The sequence below is a fragment of the Sorex fumeus genome, unplaced genomic scaffold, assembly GCF_029834395.1.
Source record: "Sorex fumeus unplaced genomic scaffold, SorFum_2.1 ptg000007l, whole genome shotgun sequence".
NCBI classification, from domain to species: Eukaryota; Metazoa; Chordata; class Mammalia; order Eulipotyphla; family Soricidae; genus Sorex; species Sorex fumeus.
The window spans coordinates 58,173,536-58,186,898 of NW_026606064.1; the positions used below are offsets into that span (position 1 = coordinate 58,173,536).

At 45.6% G+C, this 13,363-nt stretch overlaps 1 protein-coding gene across 2 annotated transcripts in view; it reads left to right on the forward strand.

Annotated features, from left to right (window-relative positions):
• The window catches only part of ZNF438 (zinc finger protein 438), a 178,453-nt gene extending 167,130 nt beyond the window's left edge, over positions 1 to 11,323 (forward strand). For both annotated transcript variants that reach the window (XM_056133061.1, XM_056133068.1), the window contains 2 exons: positions 6,027 to 7,815; positions 9,947 to 11,323. In XM_056133061.1, the coding sequence (XP_055989036.1) occupies positions 6,027 to 7,815; positions 9,947 to 10,559 (2,402 nt within the window). In that variant the 3' untranslated portion in view covers positions 10,560 to 11,323. The remainder of the gene's footprint in view (positions 1 to 6,026; positions 7,816 to 9,946) is intronic.
• Positions 11,324 to 13,363: the final 2,040 nt, after the last annotated feature.

Sequence of the window (13,363 nt, forward strand, 5' to 3'; positions counted from 1 at the left end):
TACTTTTTTTTTCATTTCAGGGAATTTGAGGAGAATGGTCCCATTTGGCAGGCACTATCCCTGTCATCTCAGAGCCTGTGGTTTGGGGAAGCCTGGCGGCTTGCTCCTCACTGTTCTTCCTTGCTAGGACAGCTGTTTACCCTAAAGAGTTCCCTCGTCTCCTGGACCCCAATCAACCTCCTTTTCCTTTGAGTGCCATTGCTCTTCCTGTGTGCTTTCATTTCCATCTTAGCGTGCAAACTTTTGAAGATCAATCCAAACACCTTAACTTGAAAAGCCTTGTAATTAGCTCACTTCCTTTTGGAAGGGTTCTCTGTCTCTCTCTGGTTTCGTTTCTGGAGACCTCAGCTGTCGGGAGGTCATTCTCTTACTCTCGGTCAGGAAGATTAGGGAGTGCCTCCCCAACTTCAGTCCTGGGGGACCCTGAGGTGACTTTGACCACTGCTTGTTGCTTCAGCTGCATCTTCTGTTCTTTGTTATTTCTGCTCTTCTTCATGTTGACATGACCATTCTCGGCCTCTGAGGTTCAATTTTTCCATTTTGAGTTGTTCCTCCTCTCCTCTGATTTTTCTTTCCTGTCTGTATTTATCAGTTTCTCTTAAAGCATTTTTTTCATCATGGCATGCTTGTTTACCTTACTTTTTTAGTTTATACCCCAGCTGCATACTTTACTGTTCTCTACTATTATGTCCTCAGATGACTGGTCTGGCTCACCATCCTTACCCCTTTATTTCAATGAGCTTGATCATGATGTTAATCTATTTTCTCATTCTGTCAGTGAATGAAATTAAGATATATAATTTTCCCCAAGATAAATATTTGATTTCTTGTTTAATTCCCCCAAATTAAAAAATGTCCACTTTGAAATTCCCTTTCTTTTTAAGTTTTTCTAGAACTATTTCTAGGCTTCTTTGCTTTCATTTCTTACCAGTTACAAATTCTGTACATTATTATTAAATTCCTACCACATGCTACACACTGTTTAAGTCCCTGAAGACACAAGTTCCCTGCCTTCAGGAAAGTACCTCCAGAGAAAGAAGGTGGCAGGAGGCAGGGGTTGGGGCAGCGGAGGGGAGCTTTTACATCATCTGTACGCTAAAGCAAGCAGGGGAGAGCGGGGACGAGCTATGGTTGCGTTCAGTTATATATGTGCATGGTTCCAGGTGTACACTTTGCACTCACGAATTGTGGGTGTGCTTCCCCCACTGCCTAGTCTTCCAAACTCCACCAGAAACAGCTCTGACAACTACTGTGATATACCCTCACCCCTGAGAAGACTTTTAGAATCAAGTCCACACGGGGCTGCGGTTTTCAACGAGGTAGCCAAAGATGCGCTCACACAAAAGACACTGTGGAAGCAAAACTTGAGGGAAATCTGGCAGCAATAGTTGGAGATCTGCCTCGGGGAAGAGTGTGGGGAGATGTGTGATACATACAAAAAAACATGAGAAAGTGGAAAAGGGCCCCGGGCTGGAGTGGATGAGCCAGGCCAGGAGGGATTACAGGAGTTTCTTGGGAGCCAGAGGACAGAGGCTTTTGAGGCCACTGCAATGACTTTGGCTTTGCCTCTGGGACAGTCAGCCAACATTGGCCAGTTGGAGCAGACCAGTGAAGTAAGATGCCTCGTGCTGCATTTGTTATCCTCACACGTTCCTTCAGGGGACTAATGATTGCTGAAGGATCACATCACTTGTCTTCCAGCCCCTCTTGCTGTACATACTTTCTGCTCAATCAATTCGGAGTATGTGTACTAGATATAACGAGCCCGTGTCTTATTCTCCCTACTTTACCTCCCCAGCCCCCCCATATCTGTTGTGTAGCTCTAAAGACTATTGTTCTTATTAATGTAACTATCAAATAAACCATAATTCTGATCCACCAAAAGCTATCAGTAGTTTTAAGCTCTCTGTAAACTCAACCTTGTTTCAGAAAATTTATTGACAGTTTCATTACTCCTTCCAAGAAAGGTGAGAAAAAGAGTTTAAAGAATGGCCAAGATTAGTACCAGGAATTTTTCTCCGTGGTTTGGAGGCCAGCCACACATGCTAGGGGAAAAGGGAGCTCAGATAGAGAAGGGAGCACCAAATAAAGGTGTTGGGAGGATCCTCCCAGGATGGGAGAAGCATGCTGAACATAGACTATAGGCCAAACATGATTGCCACTCATTGCCTCTTTTGCAAACCACAGCACCCAAAAGGAGAGAGAAAACAAAAGGGAATGCCCTGCCACAGAGGCGGGGGGGGTGGGGGGGATGGGAGGTGGGAGGGATACTGGGATCCGTGGTGGTGGAAAATGGGCACTGGTGGAGGGATGGGTATTTGATCATTGTATAATTGAAACCCAAGCACAAAAATTTGTAAGTCTACAGCTGTACCTCATGGTGTCTCACTAATAAAAATTTTTTTTAAAAAGCCATAAATATTTAAAGGCTGTCACTGTCACTGTCACTGTCCTTCCATTGTTCATCAATTTGCTCCAGCGGGACCATTGTGAGACTTGTTGCTACTGTGTTTGGCATATCGAAAACGCCACAGGTAGCTAGCCAGGCTTTGCTGTGTGGGCAAGATACTCTTGGTAGCTTGCCAGGATCTCCAAGAAGGGTGGAGGAATCGAATTCGGGTCAACCATGTTGACCATGTCAGCCGTGTCCAAGGCAAATGCCCTACCCACTGTGCTATCACTCCAGCCCAATTAAAGGCTATAAAATAGAATTTAAAATGAATAAAATGAGGTAGGAAGAAGTAGATAAGAGGACTGGCTTTGTGGTTTTTGTAAGGTGAGTGACTTATCCATTTGTCCATGAACATTATGGTAATAAAACCAGAGGCAAAGAACATATTATATCATTATTCTTATAAGATTTCTCTAAAAATTTGTCTTTTTTTATTATTACTCTAATGCAAACTACTGTGTGAACTATGTTTTTTTTTCTTCTTATACTTGTTTATTGAATCACTGTGGGGAAAGTTAGAAAGCTTTCAGGTGTAAGTCTCGGTCATACAATTATCAAACACCTTCCTCTTTACCAGTTCCACCCCCCCTTACCATGAGACTGCAGTTGCCCCATCATCGCCAGCTCATACATGGCTTTCCTATAAGCTCTGAGCCAGCGGCCACCTTGCTGCTGGGTGGGGGGTTGGGGGGAGGTAGAAGGGAACAACACCCTTTCCCTCCTGGGGAAGCATGGCACCATATTTTAACACATGGACCATTCACTTTTCTGCCGCAAGCTGCCGGGCTCTGGACTAAGTTCTTTTGCCTCTGGAGCCTTGGCCGTGCCAGAGAGCCACTTGTGGGGGGCAACTTGTGACCTCGGTAGGGCGTGAAGGACAAGCCGGTACTGTCCCCCTTCCCATGAGACTGCAGTTTCCCCGTCACCACCGGCTCATACTTGGGTTTTCAATAAGCTCTGAGGCGGCAGCCACCTTGTACGCGGTCCAGATGCATTTCTGCCAAAAGCTGCAGGGTTTCGAGATTTGTTTCTGAGTCTTTGGGATCATGGCTATTAATCAGCTTGATCAGGAACCAGAAAGGCTGTTTGTAGGCGGGGACTCGGGGTCTTGTTGGGATAGGGAGGAAATGGCCTGTTCCATCCCCATCTGTTGAGGCCCTGCGTGTCTCGTCACTGCAGGCCCAAACCTGACTGTCCAGTAGCCTCTGGAGAATGGCGGTCACCGGGCCACCAGGGAGAACAGGCCAAGGCACGAAACCTATTCCCACCTGGAGTGGCCCAGCGCCAGTAACCTACTGCAGGAACAGGACGTATTTCTGCCAAAAGCCTTTGGGTTCCGGGATTCATTTCTGAGTCTCTGAGATCATGGCTGTTAAGCAGTTCAATCAGGAACCAGAGAGGCCATGCCTCCAGCTGAGCTGGAGGTGATTTGTGGGTGTGTCTCCCACATACCTAACTTTTGACCATTTACTTTCTTGGTAAACTTTGCCCCAAGTTTTTGGGACCTGGCCAAAGGCACAGCAGCAATTTTGGGGTATCTGAAAGTCTGACGGTGCTATCAGGCTGCTGATGCACTCACCTCACAGGTACAGATTGACCTCCTGGCATCACCATACCCCCTGTGAACTATGTTTTAACTTATTTTCTATCACCAGTGTTTACTTCCTAAAATAAATTGGTCAGTGCCCACTTCTACCTTATTCCTGCTCTCCAACTTATTTTTATGAAATGCTATTTTTGCTGAACAAATCAACTTTTTGCTAAACTTATTAGATCCCTAACTGTAGACCTGTAAAACCAGAGTTAATATTTATAATTTATAATTATTCCTGGGCTGGAGCAATAACACAGAGGGTAGGGTGTTTGCCTTGCACGCAGCCAACATGGCCGACCCAAGTTCGATTCCTCCACCCCTCTCGGAGAGCCCGGCAAGCTACCAAGAGTATCTCACCTGCACGGCAAGCTACCTGTGATGTATTCGATATGCCAAACACAGTAACAACAAAGTCTCCAATGGAGACATTACTGGGCCCGCTGAAGCAAATCGATGAACAACGGGAGGACAGTGACAGTGTATTATTCCCTAAAGCATAAATTATGTCTATTCTCCTTTCTATCCTTGATAATCCCGAAGTGACTTGCTCTGTCATTTCTTACTCACAACTTCAAACTCAAAAGGTTTTAAAGAAAAAATTTTACTTAAAAATGATATCAAGGGCTGGAGCGATAGCACAGCGGGTAATTTTGAATAATATGAGTATAATAATATTATTGAATAATATTATTGAATAATAAAATTTGAATAATAGAAATGAGAAATTTCTACCTCCAGAAATTTAAGATGTTTCGGCCATGGGGAATAAAAGAAATGATCTAGTCCTCAGAAGCTGCACCTTGAATGTTCCCTTATTTCTCTTCAAGTAATAGTCATTGGTCTTGTATTAGATCCCTGAAGTATGAATTATCATTCCATGAGTTCCGGGTTCAATTCCTCCACCCCTCTCGGAGAGCCCTCAAGCTACCGAGAGTATCTCGCCACACGGCAAAGCCTGGCAAGCTACCCGTGTATTCAATATGCCACACACAGTAACAACAAGTCTCACAATGGAGACGTTACTGGGCCCGCTCGAGCAAATCAATGAACAACGGGAGGACAGTGCTACAGTGAGTTAAACTTATTCCTGTTAAAGCCCTAAAAGGTGCTTTTTTGGTGTGATTTGTGGGGTTTTGTTTTGGGGGGTGGGAAATGGGGGGGGGTTGTCTCTGTGTCTTTACTTATCACTTTGTATCTTTTTGTTTTTCTTCAACATTTCTTAAGGTGTCAAGTCAGCTTTTTTTAATACTGGTGATTTAATTGCAAAAGCACGCAAAAAGAGTTTGAAAGGTGTGAGAAAAAAATTCACAAGTCACATGGGAAAATGGCAACAAAGCTAGCATTCAGTCTGGAATTCATCCACTGTGCAAAACAAATTGCATTGCCAGTGGGTCAAATGGTGCCTCCTGAAATGGAGTGAAAAATGAGTTTGATACAAGAAACATTTGTTTCATGCTAAAGATACAGTGGGCAATATCCATATTAATTAAATAGAGACTCTGTTCTCACAAAGCTTGAGCTTAACTGGGAAAAGAAGATGAACAACAAAATAAACAACAAAATATGCCGGAAGAAGGTGACCCAAGTAGAGATGCTGCAGTTTAGATCAGTCAAGGAGGCCTAGGAAAAGGAATCAAAACTAGGGGAATGGGGGGTGCACCCTCAAAATCCAGGGGTGAGGGCCATCCCCCACAGAAGCTCTGTGTTCTGTGCTAGTGATATAAAAAGTTAAGGTATTGTGGGAAGTGGTAAACGTTCTAATATGGACTGTGGAACTATGGAGGAGAATAATTAGTCCTCGGGGGAGGTGGGCAGGAGCTGACCATCAGGCTATTCTGGAAGAACGGAGGAATTGGCCCAAGTGGGGCGGACTGGTCCCTGGAGTATGTTCCAGGTAGAGCCAGTGGTAAGATACTTATTTGCACATTCAACGAGACAGTTACATGATATCTTTTTTTTTCTGTTGTTTTGTCATTGCAGGTGAACCAAACATCCCTTCTGGAGCAATTCAGAGTGGGAAAGGTTTGCAGAATAAGAGTCAGTTTAGGAACATTGCACCAAAAATCGTACCCAAGGTCCTACCTCCCCGGATGCTGCCATGCCACTCACCATCACTCTCCGATCGGGGAAACCCAGGCCCCTCCGTCACCTCCAAGTCCCTAGGGATGCCTGCCCAGAATTATGCTCTGATGCAGGTAGCTGGCCACGAGGGGACCTTTTCTCTCGTCGCATTGTCCCAGATTCCCTCAGCTCAGCCCATCCAGAAACCCAGGATGCCCCCACCTGAAAACCTCAAATTGCCAATTCCTCGGTACCAACCCCCCCGAAATAACAGAGGCCCAAGTAAAAAGCCTGTTCTGAGTTCTTCAGAGAGCAGCAAACAGCGTCCCCAAATCCAAGCCTCCCCTTCCCCAGTTGACCAGCTGGAACCCCCACACAAACCTGGTCCCACAGAGCAAGTGCCAGTTGTCTTCCAAGCCCCAGTTGGCATTAGCGCCACCAGGAGAGGTAGCTTGGGAGACCCTCAATCACCAGTGAGCAGTGAGCGAGGAGCACCAAACTCTTCTGTCACTCCAATGTCATCCATCCCCCGGGAACTCACCGCCAAGCAGGGCCTCAGGAAGACGCCAAGGAAGGCAACTTCTGTGAGCAAAATGGCACCCAGTAAACCTGACGTTGCAGCCAGCGAGAAGCTTAAAGGACAGATCGATCTGGCCAAAGCCATGACTGTGTTGTCACCAGCCATTCTGGGTAACACTGTTCAGTTGATCCCGTCCATCCCCAAAGGAAAACTGCCCATCTTACCTTACTCCAGAGTAAAAACTGCCGACACTCACAGGAGTGAACTGGATGGCCACCGTACAGATTTGTCTTTGGCTGGGCTCAGAGCAGACTGTGGAAAGACCTCCTCCCTCCCGGCAGCCACAAACGCAGCCGACAAGATGACCACCCCACCCATATCCAGGCAGAATCTCTGTGGAACCGCCTTCGGGCCGGCCACCAAGCCGGATCTCCATCACAAAACCAAGCTGAATGGGGGCCCAACCAAAAGACGGGGAAGAAAACGCAAGGTCCCCGAGGACATTTTGGCCTTCCAGGGCAAAAGGAGAAAATGTCTCATCAGTAAATGTCGGGAGAGTAAAGAGAAAGTGAAAAGTGGTCCCCAAGAATCCAGAGACCACAAATCTGAGGCGATGAAGAAATACCGCAGCATCATGCCCAAACCCGTGCTGGTCATGCCTGCACTGGCCCCACTGGCGTCGCCCGCTGCTCTGCTGCCACCCCCCATCCCGGGCAGCCCCGGGCAGGATGCTCAGGTGAGGCATCCGCTCCCGCCTAAACACCTCCCGGGGAAGCAGGACGGCAGCCCTGCCCCCAAGCGCAGCGCCAGCTTCCGGAACGGCTTCTCCTGGCACCGGTGCCACGTCTGCAACCACCACTTCCAGTTCAAGCAGCACCTCCGGGACCACATGAGCACCCACACCAACCGGCGCCTCTACCGCTGCCGCATCTGCCTCAAGGCCTACGTCCGCTCAGGCAACTTGAGCACGCACATGAAGCTCCACCACAGCGAGAACCGCCTCAAGAAGCTGGTGTGCTGTGAGTTTTGCGCCAAGGTCTTTGGGCACGTCAGAGTCTACTTCGGCCACCTCAAAGAGGTGCACAGGGTGGTCATCAGCACGGAACCCTCCCCCTCGGAGCCGCAGCCGGGGGACCCACCCAGGAACAGAGATGCGACTGTGCGCTGGCCAGAGGGATCTGGGGAGAGGTGAGTGGGATTGGGGGTGGGGAGGATGGGGAGGGGGATTGGGGAGAAGGTCTCTTTGGATCCCTTTGGGCGGGGGGGGGGGGGGGGGGTGGGGGAACGTATTTAAACATATTTAAAGGATGAGTTCAGAAAAACATCTCTGATGAAGGTCTCATAAGGTAGCTCACTCTTCAACCCCCTCCCCTCCAACCCCCAAACCCCCCGCCCCCGTGCTGTGAAGAATGATAATTATCTCATTTCTCTTTGGTTTTTTGGTCAGTCACAAATCTTAGTGACAGTCACCCCCATGACCCAGGACACCAGTGCCAGTGGGGTGAGAGATGAATTTTGCTTCTGAAACACATCATAGTAAATGTTGTATCGGTGCTGGTATTCTTCATAAGTAATGGCCCTCAAAATTGTGTCCATGATGTTTATTTCTAAACAGTATTATTTACCCCAGAATACACCATGTGATCTGTGGTGGGGAGGGCCCAACAAAGACCACATCCTAAAGTGCTCCCACATTGGCTCTGTATTTTCTGTCAGGACAGATGACCTTAGCCCAGGCCGTTCCCTTGTGCTTCATAGTCACATTACAGACAAGTAATATTGAGTACTTCCTATGACTACTAGCTAGGATTCATATGTGTGGTTCCAGTAATACTGTAACTGCTTCTGACAAACCAGCGGAGTCGCCTGAGACCTTTGCAGGCAGTGTAAAGGGCTGTCAAGTCATCGTCAGTTCTCCACTTCACTTATTGCCCAGAAGCTTCCCTGAAATCAATGTTCCTTATCTCCCCAAAATCTCACCATTTTCCACCATTTCTCTGCCACCTCATTCTTGATCGTCCTAACTACACCAACTGCTTTCCCGTCAGTTCTTCCTTGCTCTGCCACGTTCACAAAAAACAACCTGAGCCTGTCCTATTTCTTCTTGACTTTTCTACTCTCTCCCTTTTCTTTTTTTTTTTTCTTTTTGGGTCACACCTGGTGAAGTACAGGGCTTACTCCTGGCTTTTCACTCAGGAATTACCCCTGGCAGTGCTCAGGGGACCATGTGGGATGCTGGGAAACAAACCCAGGTCGGCCACGTTCAAGGCAAACACCCTACCCACTGTGCTATTGCTCCGGCCCCTCTCTCCCTTTTCTTGAGATATTTCTGTCCCCTCTCAGATGGCTGCTTCTAGAAAGGTACCTGACTCCCTGCATGAAGGTACCTTCTTTCCTGCGATACATTAGTGTGTTTTGATTCTTAAGGTAATATGTCCAAAGAGCAGTTGCTGTTCTGGACTGGGAGGACAGTTGTGGATGCAGTGAATGGGTAGTGACCTTCCACCATAATGTTCAACCAAGGGATGTTCCTGCAGCACTTTCCCTGCTCCTGAGATAACTGATTATATTTTGCACCCATGGAGGAAATACAGAGAGGGAAACAATAGACTCTTGGGCTTGATAAGTGTTCCACCTGAGCTAGAGCAGTGGCTGGTGCTACTGTGGTCTGCACGAAAGGTTTCCTGTTTACTCCAGGGCACTTCACTTCACTGGGTGTGTCTTAGAAGACCCCTATGGGGGTATGGTGCCGCCAGCAGATCAATCTGTACCTGTGAGGTGAGTGCATCAGCAGCCTGATGGAGCCTTCAGACTTCCAGATGTCCCCAAATTGCTGCTGTGCCTATGGCCAGACCCCAAAAACTTAGGGCAAACTTTACCAAGAAAGTAAATAATAATTGTGGGTCTGGTGTCAAAATATTGAATGTGATCAAAGTAGAGAGAGAGTAATGTGGAAATCATCTGCCCCACAGGTAGGGGGAGAGTGTGGGATAGGGGTATACTGGGGTTTTGGGAGGTGGAGAATGGGCACTGGTGAAGGTACGGGTGTTTCATTGTATGACCGAGACTTAGACCCGAAAACTTTGTAACTGCTCTCACGGTGATTCAGTAAATAAAATTATAAAAAATGGAAAAAAAGGTAAGGTGGAGTTTATGCCCAATTCAATCAGCTAATCAGTGGCTGAATAAATAGCAGTACTTCTACATTAAAAAACAAATAATAATAAAAGAAGACCCCTAAAGGTGAGAGCTGACGGGGAATGTTCCCGTTGGCTTTTTATGCATAATCTTCCATCTCTTCCCCTCACTCCCCTTTCAGGGAAAACAAGTCAAGCTTGGAAGACCTCCTCCTCAACCAGGCAGATGAAGTAAAATTACAAATCCGATGTGGCCGCTGTCAGATCACTGCCCAGTCTTTCGCTGACATCAAGTTCCACTTACTCTACGCTCACGGAGAAGAAATCCAGGGCAGGCTGCAGGAGGCCATCTTGCCCGGAAGCAGAGGTGCTCCTGCTCCAGAGGAACTGGTCAAGTCCGCGGCCCCACACTGGAAACATCCTGAAAGAAGAAAGCAGGGGAAGCCGACACCTTCTGAGGAGGAACCACACACATTTCCCAAGCTGAACAGGCAGCCCTCCCTTCAGCCTCAGAATGACAGCAAGGACATGCCCGGGGAAGAGGCCAGAGCCCAGTCAGGATCCAGGGAGCCCCAAGGAGACCACCAAGACTTGGATTTCCCCAGCCCCAGGGCCCAGGAACCTCGTTCCAGCTTTAACTGCATCCTCTGTCCACAGACTTGGGGACAGAAAGAAGAACTGCTCCTGCACTGGGGACAGCAGCACAACTGCGAGAATCCTCTCAAACTATGGACGATTTTAAGTGCACTCTCTACACAGGGAGTGATGGAACTCGCCAAGGAAATCGAAAAATGAAATACTGGGCCAAGAGGCCCTTCAGAAGAGTTTGTGCTCTTCTATTGCTCCTTGAGGTTTATGTTTTTATGGTGGTGCTTAATTATTTTTTTAAGTCACACAGGGTAGAATCAGCATTAATAATCAGAAGTGATTTTTTTGTACATAGTTTTATTTTCTTAGGAAATATATATATGTGTGTGTATATATGTGTGTGTATATACATATACACACACACAAATATGTCCTTGGTGCATATTTTTCTAACCTCAATGCAGTTTTTATGTTTAAATTCTGTGTACTAACTTAAAGTCTTAGATGTTACCACAGAATAAATTTTAAAAGATCGAAATTTAGGGATTTAAAATGAGAGGATATAGGTCATTCTTCTAGTATAGTTTTCAGTAAAAACGTGTGTTTGAGCCTGTCCTGTCTGACAATATATGTGTGCATCCTTTTATTTAAAGATTTTCTGTATCCTTTTATTTAAAGATTTCTGTTACATTAGATTGACAAATGTGATAAAAATCCAGGTGGGAAAACCATTTTAGTCTCAACCATAGGATATTGTTGATAGCAAGCTGATTCTCTTTTTTTAAAATATGCTATGAAATGTATATTGAAAAAGTTATCATCTACCCTAACTTAAAAATCCATCTCTTAAGGGCTCACACTTTTTAAATTTGACTATATTTTCTTAAATATCTATTGTCCTGAAGATTAATTAGATGCTGGAAATCTTAGACCTATATTGTTCTATGTGAAAGTAAAAAAAAAACTTTTAGTACTTCGGATAATAAAATAAAAAACAAAAAGATCTTCTTTTGGTAAAAGTTATTTTCAAATAGACTTTCAGGCCAGAAAATTTACAACCTGGAAAGTGAACTAGATAGTTCAGTCCAGATGTCTAGGTGTAGAAACTGCTTTTCTCCCCTCTCAAATTCAGAGTGTTGTCTCTAGCTGATCAATATTAGATTCAACTGTGCCTTTCAAGCCTAGGTTCCCTTTGAAAGTCAAGGGTAAATGATTGCCTCTTAAATTCCTAGGAAATTATTACCTTGAATCAGAAAAGTTGCCAATTTGAAATTCCTGGTCTTCTCAGCTGCAAAATCATTTTCTTTGGGGCCATTTGAGCACTCATTGCTACTAAAATTTCAGTCTTTGGATCAGAATACTGTGTGTGGGGCTCATTCTGTTTGCCCAAAGCTTGGCCCAGACATCATCAGAACATTTTTCTCCACTTAGAGTAAGTTACCTCAAGAGGGGAAGAACTAAATTCTAATAAGAGTATCTTAAATTATCTTGTTTGAATGTCTAGTTTTCAAAGCAAATATTCATGGTCACAGTTTGACTCATCATACAAAAAGGGATGTCTCAATCCTTCACTTCTTGCAAACAGGTTTATAAATTTACAACTAAGAGGACAGGGATGGAACTCACTGACAGATGTCCCCATGGTTTGTCCACCAATCATGACCTACCCAATATCACAAACTTTTAGACTCCGCTACTGAATTTTTTTAGAATTAGTAATAAAATTAGTAATGAAAAAGCTTACAGCACTTTGGTGTAGTGCCAGTTTGTTTCTGAAAGGTTATTCTTGAAGATATTAAAAAATGAGATACACGAAGAATATAGCATAAAGTCATACCATGAAACTTGAAGTCAAACTATGTAACAGTCCATAAGCTGTTTCCAGAATTACCTTTGCTAAACTTTTCTTTTTTGCCTCCCTAGTAGGATCCCTTCTTCCCAACATTCTCAAGGATGAAGAGTAACCATGAAGAGCCAGAAATACCCTTCATAGTAACTCATTTTCGATCTTACTATGAATAGTTACTATGAAGGGCCAGAAAACGCCAACTCATAGTCTGCTTAGTCCTCAGAGGTAAAGCAGAATTTCTGAAATCCTAGACAGGGGCAGAGAAGGGAGCCCAGAGCATGCAGGTCAGTAAAGGGGCCGTAGCAGAAATTCCCCTTCCCTCCCTTGAGGGAAAGTCTTAGCTGCCCAAGGCTGTGGAGACATGTACTGGGGCCAATGTTCAATCACTCTTAGAATCACAAGAGAAAGAATTAAAGGGTTAGAAAGGGGACAGAGAACAGAGGTGGATGATCGTGATTCATTGCTCTGGCAGAATTCTTTCCCCAAAGGACTCTAAATCTATTGGGTAGGGAGGAAGTAGGGGGAAAGGGAAGGAGAGATCCACACACCTGTAAAGGCGCTTGTTGAAGAGTGAAGGAAACTCTTAATGCAGTGTGACCTCGTTTGATGCCTGTATCTGGGTTCATTCAGGAGAGAAAGCCTGTCACAACTCTCAGCGTCTAGAAAACCCCAAGAGAGCAACCTCTGTTTAACATGAGGGAATGTGTTTTTCTGGGCCTTCATAACTCTTCTTCCATTAGAGTGTTGGGAAGAAGGAATCCTATTGGGGAGGAAAAAAGAAAGGCTAGCAAAGGTACCTCTGAAAACAGCTCAAATCAAAAGGCCAATGGGGTTCAGTTAAGGAACCTGCCTTAGGTGTAGCTCTGTCACTGGCACCAGTGGAGACTCTAAGCCCAGAGGCAGTGAGGTGAAGAAGGTGCTTCCTCCCCATGGCCTTGGCCCTCACCTCTCTAGAACTCCATCCCTCATCTGTCAAATCAGGGCGATGGTCATGCCTCATTGGCATATTTCTAAAGACCTGAAGAGACACAAATTAAATGTTTGACATACTGGAACCACATGGTAAATGATGAGTGAGACTTAAGTCTTTAGCTAGACTTAGAAGAAGAGGCAGAATGTTACACCACAGAAAGATGGTAACAGCTCTGATTAGCCTCAGATC